We start from the raw sequence: 14,810 nt of genomic DNA on the forward strand, positions 1-14,810 counted from the left end.
GCTCTAACTACCCTTGGCCTCCTCTGTTTAAGAAAGTCGTTTCTCTTGGTGAAGGGTGTAGCATTGGATAGGATGCTTTCTGAGTTATGAACTGAGCTGAAAAAAAAAGCTGAACGATGTCCCAGGCAGAACACCCCACAGCCAACATGCTTCCCATGTCATGAGAAGGCCTATGCCTGAACTCCAGCTGGTTTCTTTAGCACTGCACACCTCTCTTGATGCAAGGCCTGAAAACATGCAGGAGGCTCACATCTTGAGAGGAAACAGATTACACACACGCAAAAACCTTAAGAAAACGAGTACTTGGACACCTGTTCCATGATAGTATTGGACTTAAAACCAGTCAACTTGGGAGCTAGAAGAAATGGAAATATAATCCAGCGTAAGTCCTTTAATTTAATAGGTGAAGAGTCAGAAACCTAGAGAGATAAAGTGACCTTTGGTAAGGTCAGTTCAGGGTCAACTTTCCTGACTCTTAATCTAGTGCTTTGTCTCCTTCAGCATCTTGAACCAGCTCAAATTAAAATCCAAATATGATATTAGACAGGGATTAAGCCTCATTTTTTTTCATATGGATATTCAGTTGTCTAGAACCATTTGTTAAGAAGACTTAACTCACTGAATTCCCTCGTCAAAAATCAACTGACTGTATATATGTGGGTCTACTTCTGTTCCATTGTATCTATTCTTACACCAATATCATTCTGTCTTGATCACTGCAGCTTTAGAGTAAGTCTTAAAATCATGTAGTCTAACTCCTTCAAGTTCATTCTTCCTTTTCAAGACTGTTTTGGCTATTTTAGGCTCTATGCATTTCCATGTACATCTTAGAATCAGCCTATCAATTTCTATTTTAAAAACAATTGCTAGGGTGTGCTGAATTTATAGATCAACTGGGGAAGCTCTTTATCACATCGGCCTGCTGCTCCCACTTCCGAGGCCATCAAAGGCATCATCTCTCTGAAACACTGGAAGGGAGGACTGAGAGAATGCGTGAAGATGAACGCTGGCTGCAGGGCCCTCTCACAGCCATGTTACATTTGCTCCGAGACAGACTTTCCCATGCTCCCTGTAAGTCACCCAGAGGAGAATATTTCTCTGATCTATTTCTACCAGGGAGCGATTTGAATAAGGAAAGTACTTTACCCTGAATAAAATTACTCCTGTCTTAAACCTCTATTTCATGAGAAGAGTCCCCTAATAGTACCCAAATCATTTAAGAATCCTCTTAGCCCTTGTGCATATTACTGTACAGATGTACGAGTAATGGGTTTGCATCTTTATGGCCCTGCTGTAGGTATCTCCTGCCTTTTCTCCCACAGCTGCACCATCCTACCAGCTAGGCTCACAATTCTCCAGTGACAGGGAGCTGTGTTTCCCCTATTAGACTGGGAAGCCCACAAGTGAAAGAGCTGTATGTTTTTCAAGCAGTACATAGTGCCTGGCTGCAGTAGATTAGATTATATTCAGCAAATTGTCACTCTCCTCTCCCGACTTTCACAGGAGGCATATACTGCCATGCTTCATTGATGCTGCCTTGGCCATGTGACTTGCTTTGGTCAAAAGGATGTTAGAGGGCTTCCTTGGTGGTGCAGTGGTTAAGAATCCACCTGCCAGTGCAGGGGACATGGGTTCAAGCCCTGGTGCAGGAAGATCCCACATGCCACAGAGCAGCTAAGCCCATGTGCCACAACTATTGAGCCTGTGCTCTAGAGCCCATGAGCCACAACTACTGAGCCCATGAGCTACAACTACTGATGCCCATGCACCTAAAGCCCATGCTCCAGAAGAGAAGCCATTTCAGTGAGAAGCCTGAGCACTGAGACAAAGGGTAGCCCCCACTCATCACAACTAGAGAAAGCCCATGCACAGCAAAGAAGACCCAATGCAGCCAAAAATAAAATAAATAAAATAAATTTATATTAAAAAAAGGATGTTAGAGCATGTGACACAAGCAGACTTGAAATGCACTTGCACAGTAGATTTAGGGTTCTTGTATGCCTGCCTTTCACCATAACTATGTCTCAAGTGGCTGATGGTCAAGGAGGAGGAGAAACACAGGAACAGGATCTAGACCCAACATGCAGCTTGGAGCCTAGTTCTACCAAGCTCAGCAAAGATCAGCTGAACAACAGATACTTAGGAAAAGAATAAATGCTTATGGTTTTACACCACTGGGTTTTGGGGTGATTTGTTACATAGCATTACTGTGGCAAGAGCTAACTGGTACATCACTCAAATCTAGCATTCAGCATATACCCACCCAACTTCTACTTCAACACCTAGATCCTGTGAGTTTGAGAAATTTATAAGAAACAAATCATATGGCCCACTCCTCTAATGGAAAGGATTATAAGGAAGTAAATCATGGTGTTTCCACAAATCGTTCTTCTACTCTCAAAGGCTAGTGCTGAGAGGACATGCTTCTTGCTGAGGTAGATCCTGCAGATTTGCAGTGTGATGCAGAAAACAGACCTCCATCAGTCTCAGCCCCACACATTCCACAGCCCTCTCCCTCACCTGCTCAGAAGTTTTATAAAAGGCCACCGAGGCGTTGACCAGTTTCAGCCGGTCTTCCATCTTCAGCATGAGCTGCTGCCAGTGGAGGGCCACCTTTTCCGCACATTCCCGGATGGCATCTGTGTCGTAGTGGCCAGCCTGGAGCAGTGCCTCAGCTTTCTGCTGCACCTGCAGGGCGCTCTGGTGCGTCTTCTGCAAGGAAGTGGCATGAAAGAGGGACTGGGCACAAGGGGAGGAGAGAGAGGTCCATGGGAACGACCCAGGCGTGGTATGGGAGGGGGTGGAGTGAGGCGTGAGTGGAAAGATGCAGAAAAGTTAAAGAGCTTTAAATGACTGATTCAAATATGTCATCATTGTTTTTAAAGCATATTTTAAAAAAGAATATCAAACATTTTCATTAACTAATCGTTCTGGTCCCTAAAACCTGCCCCCACTCCTTTCTCTTCTACTTGTATCACTGCGTTTTAAAGATATTTCAGTTTCTATGCTAGAGAAATGCAGTTGTGTATAAATGTGCTTCCTGATTGATTCATACATCAGTTAAATTTCCTTTTCAAATCTAATCATAAAATTATTCCTCATGAGTTTTCAAAGGAGGTTACTGCTATAGTCCCATTCTGCAGATCAAATGAACATAGCACATACAAAATAACCCCACGTAACACAAATCTCTACCAACAATGCAATCATTTTAAACATGAATGATCAGTTTTAAAAGGGTTCCATTTTAAAATGGAAGGAAGACATTTGGCAGCTTAATAAGCAGAAGAGTAGCATTTCACACCATTTCTTAGTTACCAAGGGAACAGAGCAGTACAGCAGGTAATTCAGCTCAACACATAATCCCACGTTACCACATTATTTACGTTTGCCTTTAGGATAATCTATATTGTAGAAGGTTCGTTTTCCTATTGGGGTAAGAGTCATTTCCTGAGTTCACCTTCACTGTAGGAGGTGGGGAGAACAGGTTGTGGGGAGAACTGGGTGGCAGGGAGAGAGCCAACTGAGATTACAATTTATTCAAATAAAGACTGACGTGGAGGAGCCATGTGACTTCAGAGAGCGAACATTATCCCAGCTTCAGCCGCTGGGATCATTTCAGCCCAATGGCCTTTGCACTTTCAGGAAAGCAGAGCTTAGCTGGCAGTGGAAAAGAGCAGCTAGGAGCCCAGCATCTCGCTTCCGAATGATTTCTGCCCTTCTTGGCTGCAGTATTGGGACAGTTCCCCAGAGCGCATCCATTCAGCCCTCCCGGTGTGTGAGCACAACCTGCCCTCTTTTCACCGCTAGCTACCCCTTCATCTTCATCCCAGACAGCAGTCTGCACAGTCTATTAACCACCTCCTGGCCGCCCATCCCCCTCTCCTCAATCTGTCCTCAGTGTTAGCAGTGTTAGCACAACCTCCTCCAGCACTAGACTCCTTTATTCCCTTGCTTTGCCACTGAGACAGCCTTCAGTCCTGATGACCACATTAGCATCTGGGTTCCTAATTGCTGGATGAACCTAGAAAAAGTAAACCAACAAATAGAAATGACCCACTACAAACCCCTGGTTTCTTTCTCCGTTTTACTTATTGGTACCATTTTCTTTTCCTGTCTCCTAAATGCGGAGGTACCCAAGGTCCACTCTTGGGTTTGGTTCACTTCTATAGAGTTCTCATCTATTCCCTTGGCTTCTATCATTTCCTCTTTGTAAATGACTCTCTAATCTATATTTCTTGCCTGACATCTGAGCTTCATCTTTAAGTGTCTTTGGGTGTGAGGGTGAGCTGCCTGCCACACCCCTCACCTAGGTCAGTAGCACTGATTCAGATGATCTAGCTGCCTGCCCCATGTTAGTCACTGACAAAGATGCATTCTCAGTAGAAGTGAAAGATCTTCCCAGAGAGAAGAGGAACACTTGCCAAGGAATGAAAATGGCTTTACTGCCCAGTCAGAGCCTCCACCTTCCTCCCAGACATCTGCTCAAGTTCCACATCTGAAACTAAACTCCTCCTCCCTCTCAGTCTTCCCATGACAGCCCACTGTCCTGTTGATGGTGCGCTCCTGGCTGCCGTCTAGGACCACAGTCTTGTCACTGCCCTTGCCTGCTATCCATCACCCTGAATCCCGGTCCAGCTCTCACCACTCCATGCCCAGGTTGCTGTGCTGGTCGCTTAACTACTCTTCCTGCCTTCTATTTCTAACCCATCAAACCCGTCCCTTACATTTTTGACAGATTCGCTGTAACAAAGTTCTCTTAATCAAAGCACTTCCTAACAGCCTTCCCAGTGCTAAAACTCCAATTTTATGCTCGAAACATCACTTCCACCTCTCAATTCAAATGCCTGCAATGGTTCCTCCACTGCTATGAAATCAAGTCCAAACTTTAGAGGATGTCATTAAAAGCCCCTCAACATTGTGGTTCCAAGTACTTCATTATCATGTACTACTTCCTTACAAAAACCATTCGAAAACACACTGTGCACTTTGTTTGCCATCTTCATTCTCCCTGCGTTTAAGGAACACCTCTTAGCCTCTCTCGATCTACGATCCAGTCTCCCTTGGAGACTCAGCTCAGATCTGACCTCCTTCAAAGAGGCCTTTTTGGACAGCCTGAGGCTTACCAAAAACCACCCTCTTCTGAATACCTATATCACTCTTCTAACACTTGGCTGATTTTCCGTACTTAGTGAAACTCTCAAGGCAAGGACGGTTTTAAAAAATTACTTTAACGGCTGGCATTTAAAAAGGTGTATATTCTATGCTAGGCACGGTACTTATGCATTTTTTTTTTCTAGTTCTCATGACACTACTACAAGGTGGATATTATTATTCCCACTTCACAGATTAAGAAACTGACTCAGTCTGGATAAGGGACTTGCCCAAAAATGTACATCCAAGGAAGTGATGAAACCAGATTCAGGTTTGACCTATTCCCAAATCTCTGTCCTTTCCACCATGTCACACCACATCATTTCATCTCTAGCAATTAGAACGGTATCTACAGTCTCTCATTCAGAGGAAGGGTTCACCAAGTGATTCTGATAATTATCTGGCCTCTCAATATATAAGACCAGCATACAGTTGTTATCATAAACCTGTTGTATCTTTTCCTCTGAGAACATAGGAGTAACTTTAATTTTCCTATAATTTATGCTATGTAACAAATCCTCTTCCTTATTCTGAAATTCATTATTATCTAATAGTCCTGGGAGCCCCTTCTTCCCTTTAATTTCCTAAATGATAAACTCTTACGCACATGACATAGTCTCTGCTTTGCTAAGCCTGAGTCATTATTTTGCATTTATTTCCACTATTATCTAATCCTATTGAGTGCTGTATCTTTGAGACATAGATTATCAAGGATGTTCATATTTAGTAGGGGGACATGGAAGAAAACCGAACCAAATCAACTGCATTTATTATCCAGTTTTAACTACTGTTTCCATCGTAATGCTTATGCTTAAAATGCATAAGAGGATTTCAAATAAAAATGGATTTTAAAATCAAGTGTGTCTCTATGATGTTCTCAGTTCTTGAAGACACATCGGCCGCAACACGTGGATACTAACAAACAATAATCTGGGTTTGTTGATAAAGCCACGTCTCTGGAGGGCTGTGGGCTGCTCTGCACTCTGCTCTGGGGCAGTTTTTCTGTAACCAGCGCTACCTCATGTAAACATTCGGACCTTCTTTAAGGAGACCAAAACCTTCAGACTGATGAGGTTACTCCACCCAGGGTGAGCAAACATCTTGGTTTGCCGAGGGTTCTAGTACGTGCTGATTTTTCTGACTTAGTTATTAATAACTCCCTCCTTCACTCTTAAAAGTGTCTCAGTTCTGACAATAAATTATATGGTCATCCTACTTACAGCTATTTTATTTTCCCTTCTGGAGCCCAGGGTTCTTTCTTAGGACCCAATAAGTCAAATTACGTTCCCTGTCAGTGATCACTGTAAAATGGGTTTTACAGAATGGGTTAGTATCAAAGTACGGAAGTATCAAAATGGGTTAAATCAAGCCAGACTAGTTAGATCTCCTATCAAATTGCTTAAATCCTCCCTGGTGTATGTTCCCCCAATGCAGAACCTGGTCTAAACGGACACATTTAGAGAGAAGCACAAGGCCACAAGAAGAAGCAACATATGTTAGAATTCTGGCTCTGTTCTCGTCATTATTTTAGCCATGTTGCAGACCCTGCCTACCTTCCATTTTCAAGATCTACCAGAAATACTATCTGTTTTGCCACATCCTCTTGAGTCCACAGACATAAACTCTACAGGGGTCTATGTCTCAACATCTATTCCAAGAATATCTGATCAAGTTGCATCCATGAAATTAAAGAGACATAGATGATTAGTGAGCTGCTATTCGGTAAGGATGCAACACCATCTAACAAATTCATACACACTGTGTATGTAAGTCAGGTGAAACTTACTCATTTCAAAGGCATTGCTAATGCATTTACCCACTATTTTCTACTAGCTCATTGATGCTCAAGTGTTTTACTTAGTTTTACTCACCCAACAATTGATTAGGGACTGAAAATTTAACTACCTGACAGGGCAGGTAAACAAGAAGGAGGTATGGCCAAGGGCCGTCCTCTCTCTGTTCAGCATCCCTCACAGCTTCATGCCAAGCCTTGAATGTGACTGCTCAACCTTCATTCTCTTCATTGCTGCCTCTTGATGGGGCTTTGACCACTGTGTGCCTAATTCTTGATTATAATCCCAATCTTGATTTTTTCTTTATAATGAATAGATCCTAACATTCTCATATCTGGGCATGCCAGTAAAATGCAAGACAGTTGCTGATAATAAAAATTCTTTCCTCTAGTTAGTTCTTCCTTAGAAAATGATTTGTCCATACTGTGTCTGTAATGCAGTTTATTTTTAAATCTCAAACCTCAGATGGGACTCTAGTACTAGCAATGGTTCCTAAGAAGTTATCAGGTATCTTAGAGAAACATGTTGTTCGTATCAATGCTACGTACTCACATACAGGATGGTTTTGGCAAAATTAAATGGTTGAAATCAACCAATATTAGTTTAAAAATGGCTAGCAATCATTGGATCACTGTATTAAAGATACACTTATTGGCATGGATAGTTAGGATTTTATCATTGTTGTGTTTTTCTGTTGGTTTTTTTTTAGTAGAAGTTAATACCTTTGCATTTCTTAAATGCTGAGAAGTGGGTTGTTTTACATTGAACCACAAGGAATGGATATCTTTGGGGTTTTCACTTTTTATCTCTTTTCCCTTTGGTACTGAACTTATTTTATTTTTAACATAGTTCTGATGCCCCATTTCTTACTCTTTTCTCCATACCACTCTAGAGCAATCAGCTCAAGTCTTTTTGGGAAGGAAATTTTCTAGTAGAAAGGATAATTAAAGATATTATTTAAAGCAAGACAAAATTTATATTAGACCCTCAAAAGTGGAGTTTTATTTTAAAATAGCCTTTAAAACAAATCTTGGTGAATTTCTGGTTTCAGTTTACTCTTTAAATATGGCTTCCACCAGCATTACTGAACAACTACTTTCAGTGAATCAAAGTATCTAGTGCAGTCTGCTCCATACTCACTGCTCTTACTAAAAGGCAGATCTAACAATGGAATCTAAGTGTTACATGTAAACCAAATGTTTAAAAATGGAATCCTAATTTACTAATGACTTCTGCAGTTGTTTATCCTCAATTCTGAGTGAGCTTCAACTAGAGGTGACTTCTAAGCTTTTAGCTTTACATTTCTCACATAGTGCACAGTCCATAATGTATTAAAAAACTCAATGGACCAGGGGCCTTGCAGGTTAAAGGTACCAATAAGTAAGAAAGATCCACATTTGGAGTGTGAATACCTGTCTTCTAATACCAGGCTTCCTTGGGGTGATGAAGCCCTGCACTTGCTTCTCCATCAACTCCTGGGTCACAGGGAGGCTACTCGGCCCATTTCACTAGAAAGAGTAATGGCTTCACCACTTAAAGGAACACCCACATCTTGAGGAATCATCCTGCCTAAGGTGCAAAGCAGAGAGGGGAAGGAAGGATAGTGCGGCCAGATTTGGGGGTTACCTCTATGGCCAGTTGGAACTGCTCGTGCTCCCGCTGCAGCTGCTCCGCTTCGGACAAAGAGCTGGCGTTGACCAGGCTGGCGCTGAGCATCGACTCCCCGTTGCGGATCCACCCCAGGACCTAGGGGGTCGGGACACGAGTGCAGGTGAATGGCCTTCCGTGACAGGCCCCTCAGTCAGAGAGCTCGCTACCTCCTGCCCACAGTTGAAGAGAGGGCAGCAAGAGTCTGGATAATTAAAATCTCCTTAAATTTACCTGGTACCTTGTGCCATAAGGTACTTATTCTAAATACCAGCCTCATTCCCAAGTTTCATCTTTTCTTTCCTACCCTTATCACTCCTCAATCCCAGGCTCCTCACAGGCTTAATTTAAACATTATCTGATTGCATTGTATGTATGTTTCTGAGGTTCCTTCATGGAACATAGTATGGTATAAATAAATAAATTCCATCTGTTGGCATCCTTCTCTTTTTTTAAGGCCCAATTCAAATATCAACAACTGCTTGAAATCTTCTATACCTAACCATTCCCGTTAGAAATGATCTCTGCATCATCTAGTGAAACCAGACCATTTTGCGTGTACCACCTTTGTGGCACTCACCAAAGCCTGCCTTATTCAGTTATTTCAACTTTTGTTTCATCTTCTCCCCTTAGAATGCAAACTTACGGAAAACTAGAGTAATATATGAGTCATACTTTAATCTCACCCGGTGTCTAGCACAGTACCTTTCATATGATGGGTATGCAGTAATGTTTTTGAAAGAGTGAAGATACTCAAGTCACTGTGGAAAATACCCAAGTCACACCTGAACTGCAGGTCCAACCTCCTACACCATGCAAAATAGCCAAGAGTAGACAGGTTTGAGCTTTTAATGGTTAAACAATCCAAAAGGAGGAGAAATAAAACCAGCAAAATATCATGAATCATCCATACACCGGATCATTAGAAAAAGGGAGAGTACGTTATAATTGATTTAAATTATTTAGAGGCTCTGGTGAGGCTGAGTAGAATTTCTAGGTGACCTTTATTAGTACTGGGGGAAAGAGAACTCAGCTAGGGAGTATTAGAATAGGAGAAACACTGGCACTGTCTAGACAGTCCCAGCTAAAATGGAGATGTGGCAATTGTCCAGCTAACAGAGTCAAGTGCAAATAATCAAACTGGAAGTGTCAGGTCTTGAAAATCCACCTTGGGTTTGGTCATCAGAAAATTGCCAAATATTTGCTTTATTAAGGAGTCTGAGAGTTTGCTTGGAGAGGAAATAAAAATTCTTCTGAAATTTCAAGATCAGTAAATACAATCCATCTGTTTCCTCAAGGCAAAGCAGAAGACACCACAATCTGTTTCACTTTTTTTTTTTTTTTTTTTTTTTAAGATATTTTCCCTCTCTCAACTTCTTCATGTTACACAATTAGAAAAACACTAAGCCTGGTCTCCTATTCCACAACCTCACAGGCATTTGTCAAATGTCCTCCTCGGGCAGAAAATGACTGGGGCCATATTGTGCATGGATAACATCGGGGCATAAATCCCACTGAAGCTGGGCTATTTGGATTGAGATGTTAATTCGCGGGCAGTCTGGCAGACTGTGGATGAGATGCCAATCTGTAAAGCAATTAGCTGCAGGAAATAACTGCTCAGAGAGTATGTGTGGAATCTCTGATGCCACTGGTGTACTGTAGCTGGCTGACTAGAGGTGCTAATGATTTCTAAATGCTGGCTCTAAGTTTGGGTACATGCATCCACAGATTGCATGCCCAAACGTTTCACCTCTTTGGAAAATGGAGCTCACAATTCACATGTTTGAACTACGCTTAAGTCCTTCTGCCAGGATTCATCGCATCTTGCTTGGTTCAGGATTCACCTGAGGGTGTAAGAGAAACATTTTCCCAACGTGCATCACGAATCTATGCTTGAGGGGCAGTGGGCCTCTCTCTCGGCCTCCTGAGTCTTGCTGGAATGCTTTCCTCGTTAGTTTTGGCCAACTGGAAACATCAGTTATAGCTGTGGTTGTGGGATCCCCATTTACCAGGCGTTCCATTTAGAAATATTATAGGTTTTAGTCTCTACATCTTTCATAAAATTGTGCCATATCCTTGATATCCTTGTTCATTTTTATTTCCCAAATGTTGTTTCTAAAGGCATTCCAGGACTTTCACATGGGAGATTTGATGTAAGGAAGATAAAAATGCACCGTAGTTTAATCGATGGCTTGGGTTCAGGGGTGGGACGGATGCCAATGATTGCACTAGCAAGCGTTTTTATTTTCCTAACGTCAAACCTCCCATGTTGAAATTCTGGACTCAGAACCAGAAGCAGAACTGCGATCGTGTGGAAAGTACAAAATCTGAAGTATGAACACTTGGCTTTGTTACTACCTGGTAAAACCGTTTAACTCCCCTGAGCCTCAGCTTTTTCATCTGTAAAGCTCGGATAACAGTACCTTCCCTCCCTGTAAAATGCAAAGCCTGATGCTGGTGGTGGTAGTGATTTTTAGTTTTGAGGCAAAGCTAGCTAATGCCATGATTCTTCATTTACATCTCTCACAATGAGAAGGGAAAAAGTTTAAAAATATTAATTTTTATTCTAGTATTTATAGAGCTTATTGGCATACTCTGATGTGACGTAGATACCTGAGCTGTTTCATTATCATCGGTCTCTGTGCTCTGATCAGTGACAACTCTGGTGGTATAATTCTCTACCACTGCCAGCATTTATCTTCCTGGCTCATAAAATTGGTTATTTACTCTTCTGTGAGCATCCAAATGAGGGAAAGGTAATAGAAGAAACTTTGCAACAAAAATGAGAAAACGTTGGTCCTACTGATCTTGAGCTATGTGACTTTGGAAACATCATTTAATCTCTCTGAGGCTCAGTTTTCTTATCTGTAAAATGGTAAATCACAGGGTATAGATGAAATGAAATAATTAAAAGTATTTTGCAAACCATAAAATGAACATTTTGTGTTGACCATTCATCTTAGACAACAGTTTATCGATAGGTTAGATGGTCTTTGAAGGTCACTTTGAGCCATAATATTCTATACTTTCAAAACTCAGAGCCTGCCCCCATAACTACAGGATACCAGAGAAACTTAGCTCTGCAGGAATGAGGGATGGGAAGAGTATTGCTGCTTGGGGACTTGGGAGCTAGGCCACCCATTCAGCTCAGTCAGAGCTGAGAGGGAAACTGAAGATGGAGATCTACTGCTTCCTCAGGCCAAGGAAGCTTAGACAACCCTGAGTTAGGAGAAGAATGGATTTGGTTAACTGGACGTGAATGTCCAAAATGATGGTGCCACCTAAGCTGGGCAAGCTGGCCCCTGTGACCACGTGGTCTGGGGAAGCTGCTTGGCTATGGCTGTGTTCTCTAGGTCACACCGACAGGAAAGCTAAGATGCTGCGCTGAAGGACACTGACTCTCACTCCTGCTACTGCAGACGACTTATCACACGGCACAATCATTTCTGAAACTCTAGCCACAGGAAAATCATCAGCCCCGCAGGTGGTAACTGGCAGCCTGTCATATTTTCAGTGTTTCTTAGTCCTAAAAATGCACACTTTATGAGATTATATGTGTTCATCCTGCATGGTTTGATAGACTACAACTGTGTGTCTTCATAATTATCTCTATTTTGAAACAAATGGAGAGTACGTGTCCCTGTGGCTGCTCTCTTCTGGGTCTACTCCAACTCCTCTTAACTCTCACGGACAGTAAATAGAACTGAACAGTATTTTCTACAGGAATATGAGGAGAGGGTGATATTTCCTCCTTTGTTTTAAATTCCCATCTTCATCATATGCAAATTTTGGCCCGTATTTGGTCCACAGGGGCAATTTAAGTCAATGTCTTTAGTAGACAAATAAGTATGATTTCTTTCCCCATAGCTTACAGTGCCAACACCTTATAAATCCATTCTGGCCTATTTTCTGCTAAATGCTTTGCTCTGCAGGAATACGTATGGAAATTCATTTAGTTTTATGCCCATTAAATAGGTTTTTCAAATCTTCCTGAATTATCTAATAAATGTGAGGTCATCCTTACCAGAGTAGCAATTTTCCTGGAAAGCAATCAGAGCATTCTGTGGGGTCTGGAGAATAATCTGAACTATTTTTTCCAGAAGAAAGGGGGCATCTGGGTGGTCTAGGGCCCTGGACCATGGGAATCAGGGGAGTGGTTTCCCTTCAAGATTCAGCATCTCTCTGGAGATGCTGGGGCCATTTATCTTAGATACAGAGTCCTATGTAGTCCCTCAGAAAGCAAGTCAGTTGCATGAATCAGTTTCATTTGTTCTAAATACTTGCAAATAATTTTCAATGTCTGTGACATCATCGCTCCTCAGAGCTTCAGTTGAATATAACTGTGGTGTAACCGCACATGAGGTTATGGAGGCCAAATCTAAACCTTTAATCTCTGAGCTCTAATGGCAGAGCTGGATAATAACACATTGTTGTCCTCTCCCTTTCTGTCCCCATTAATGGCACTTCCATTAAGGTGTCCTTTTCTTTCTTTCTTTCTGAGAGTATATTCAAAAGAGAAACTCTCAAGCTAGTGTCTGAATTCAGCCCAAGTGATCAATATTGACATCTAAATTAACTCCCTCTTTCCAAGTGTCAACAACTTCCAAGTCAATATTTCCTGCTCCACCAACTTCCATCAAACACAAATGCCTTCTCGGAAACTGGATCAGACGACTCCCTGAAGAAAGAGCCCACACTGACAAGGAGAACGAGTCTGTCTAATGAGGCATGGTGGCTTAACAGAGCAGCAGTCCTTGAGTACCTCCAAAGGCCACCACCTTAGCGGGTTTCCTAGAGGCCGACCCCAGCCATCCAATACCGTTTTGAACTACAATCCCCCTGTGTGTCATTCCTGCCGTGGTGGAGAGAAGGAGAAGGAATTTTCTCACTCTTACAGAAGAATTCTTTTTCGTCCTCTGATTCATGACGCACTGAATGGGAATGTACACAGATGCTAGTCAAGCCGGGATGAACCATACATAGATAACCTACTTCCCCACTCATCAAACTATCTATCAGCACTCCAACCCCGCCCCCGTCCTGTACAGAATGGATACTTGGAGGATGAAAATTCATTTCATTTCCATTTTCATCTCAGCCAAGAAAAACATAATTAGGAAGTTGGCTCTACGATGAATGCTGTAGCAAAAAATAAATAAAATAAAAAACCAGGAACAAAAGCAAAATTATGTATTTCATTTCAAAGTCAATTAGGAATATTTTTCCTGTTATTTGGTTTATTGACGTGACTTGAACTAAGAGCAGAGGAGAACCACCGCGGCCTGCTCAGCCCGCTGCCTGACCTGGCAGGTGCCACCCCTCTGCCAGGTATAGGCCCTGCCTGCCCATCTTCTCAGATGTGGTGCTGCGGAGGCCAGGAGAAGCCCAGACTGCATTCTGCTGGAGGGTTTCTGTCTATTTTTCCTGGAACTCCAGGGTGGGGGTGGGGCCCAGCAGAGGCAAATTGTAGGACCTTGGATTTCGGAGGCCTGGGCTCAGGTTTCAGCTAAGTAGTCAAGAGGCCCTGGGAGCACTCATCCTATGTTACCTCAGTTTCCTCATATGTAAAGTAAATGTGCACCACGTTCTCTCATGGGCCCGTTCTCCTAAACTGAGATCACAAACAAGAAAGTACTTCTCATTTGAAATGAGAAAGTACTTCTCATTATCGTTAAGATGGTCAGAATCTGAATACTTGTCATGGCTCTGGGGCTGCCAGGATTTCCACAACATCCCCATGAGTAACAAGTCTCTCCAGATATTCAGGTGTGACCCCAGTGTAATTAAACAGAAAACAACCTGGATGGCAGTGTTGTGATCTGGCTTTGCTTGGGGCTCAGTGAAGTCACCTGTGCTCAAGATTGATCTTTAGTAGCACAGAATGTAGACTCTGAGTACTGACTGGAAAAGAAGGGGAGCACAGAAGATAATTTTGCACACTATAATAAGTAATATATAGTAACTAAAACATAGGCATTAACAAGGAACACCCTGAATAAAAGGGACTGCGAAATAATTAAATAAAATATGATGTTTTTGTTCCCTGTGCTAAATTAATGGACTTAAATCTAAAAGCTCTAGCAGTCACTGAACATAAGAAAAAAAACATTTAAAAAAGGAAGATGTGTATCTGCTTAGGACATTTTGGGTGGGGCTCTGCCTAGAGGAAGCAGGGGGTGGGCTGCTTGGGAGAGTCTGGGGCAGAAAGAGCAGACA

The 14,810-nt window shown here is 42.2% G+C and overlaps 1 protein-coding gene across 5 annotated transcripts in view; it reads right to left on the reverse strand.

Annotated features, from left to right (window-relative positions):
- The window catches only part of KALRN (kalirin RhoGEF kinase), a 653,746-nt gene that overhangs the window by 258,654 nt on the left and 380,282 nt on the right, over positions 1–14,810 (reverse strand). For 4 of the 5 annotated variants that reach the window (XM_057696213.1, XM_057696214.1, XM_057696215.1 and 1 more), the window contains 2 exons: positions 8,574–8,693; positions 2,521–2,712 (listed from right to left, as the gene is read on the reverse strand). In XM_057696213.1, coding sequence (XP_057552196.1) covers positions 2,521–2,712; positions 8,574–8,693 — 312 coding nt within the window. Of the gene's footprint in view, positions 1–2,520; positions 2,740–8,573; positions 8,694–14,810 lie in introns of all 5 variants that reach the window. The other variant, XM_057696216.1, reaches the window with a different exon arrangement.

This window comes from Hippopotamus amphibius, chromosome 10, assembly GCF_030028045.1.
Source record: "Hippopotamus amphibius kiboko isolate mHipAmp2 chromosome 10, mHipAmp2.hap2, whole genome shotgun sequence".
In the NCBI taxonomy this organism is placed as follows: domain Eukaryota; kingdom Metazoa; phylum Chordata; class Mammalia; order Artiodactyla; family Hippopotamidae; genus Hippopotamus; species Hippopotamus amphibius.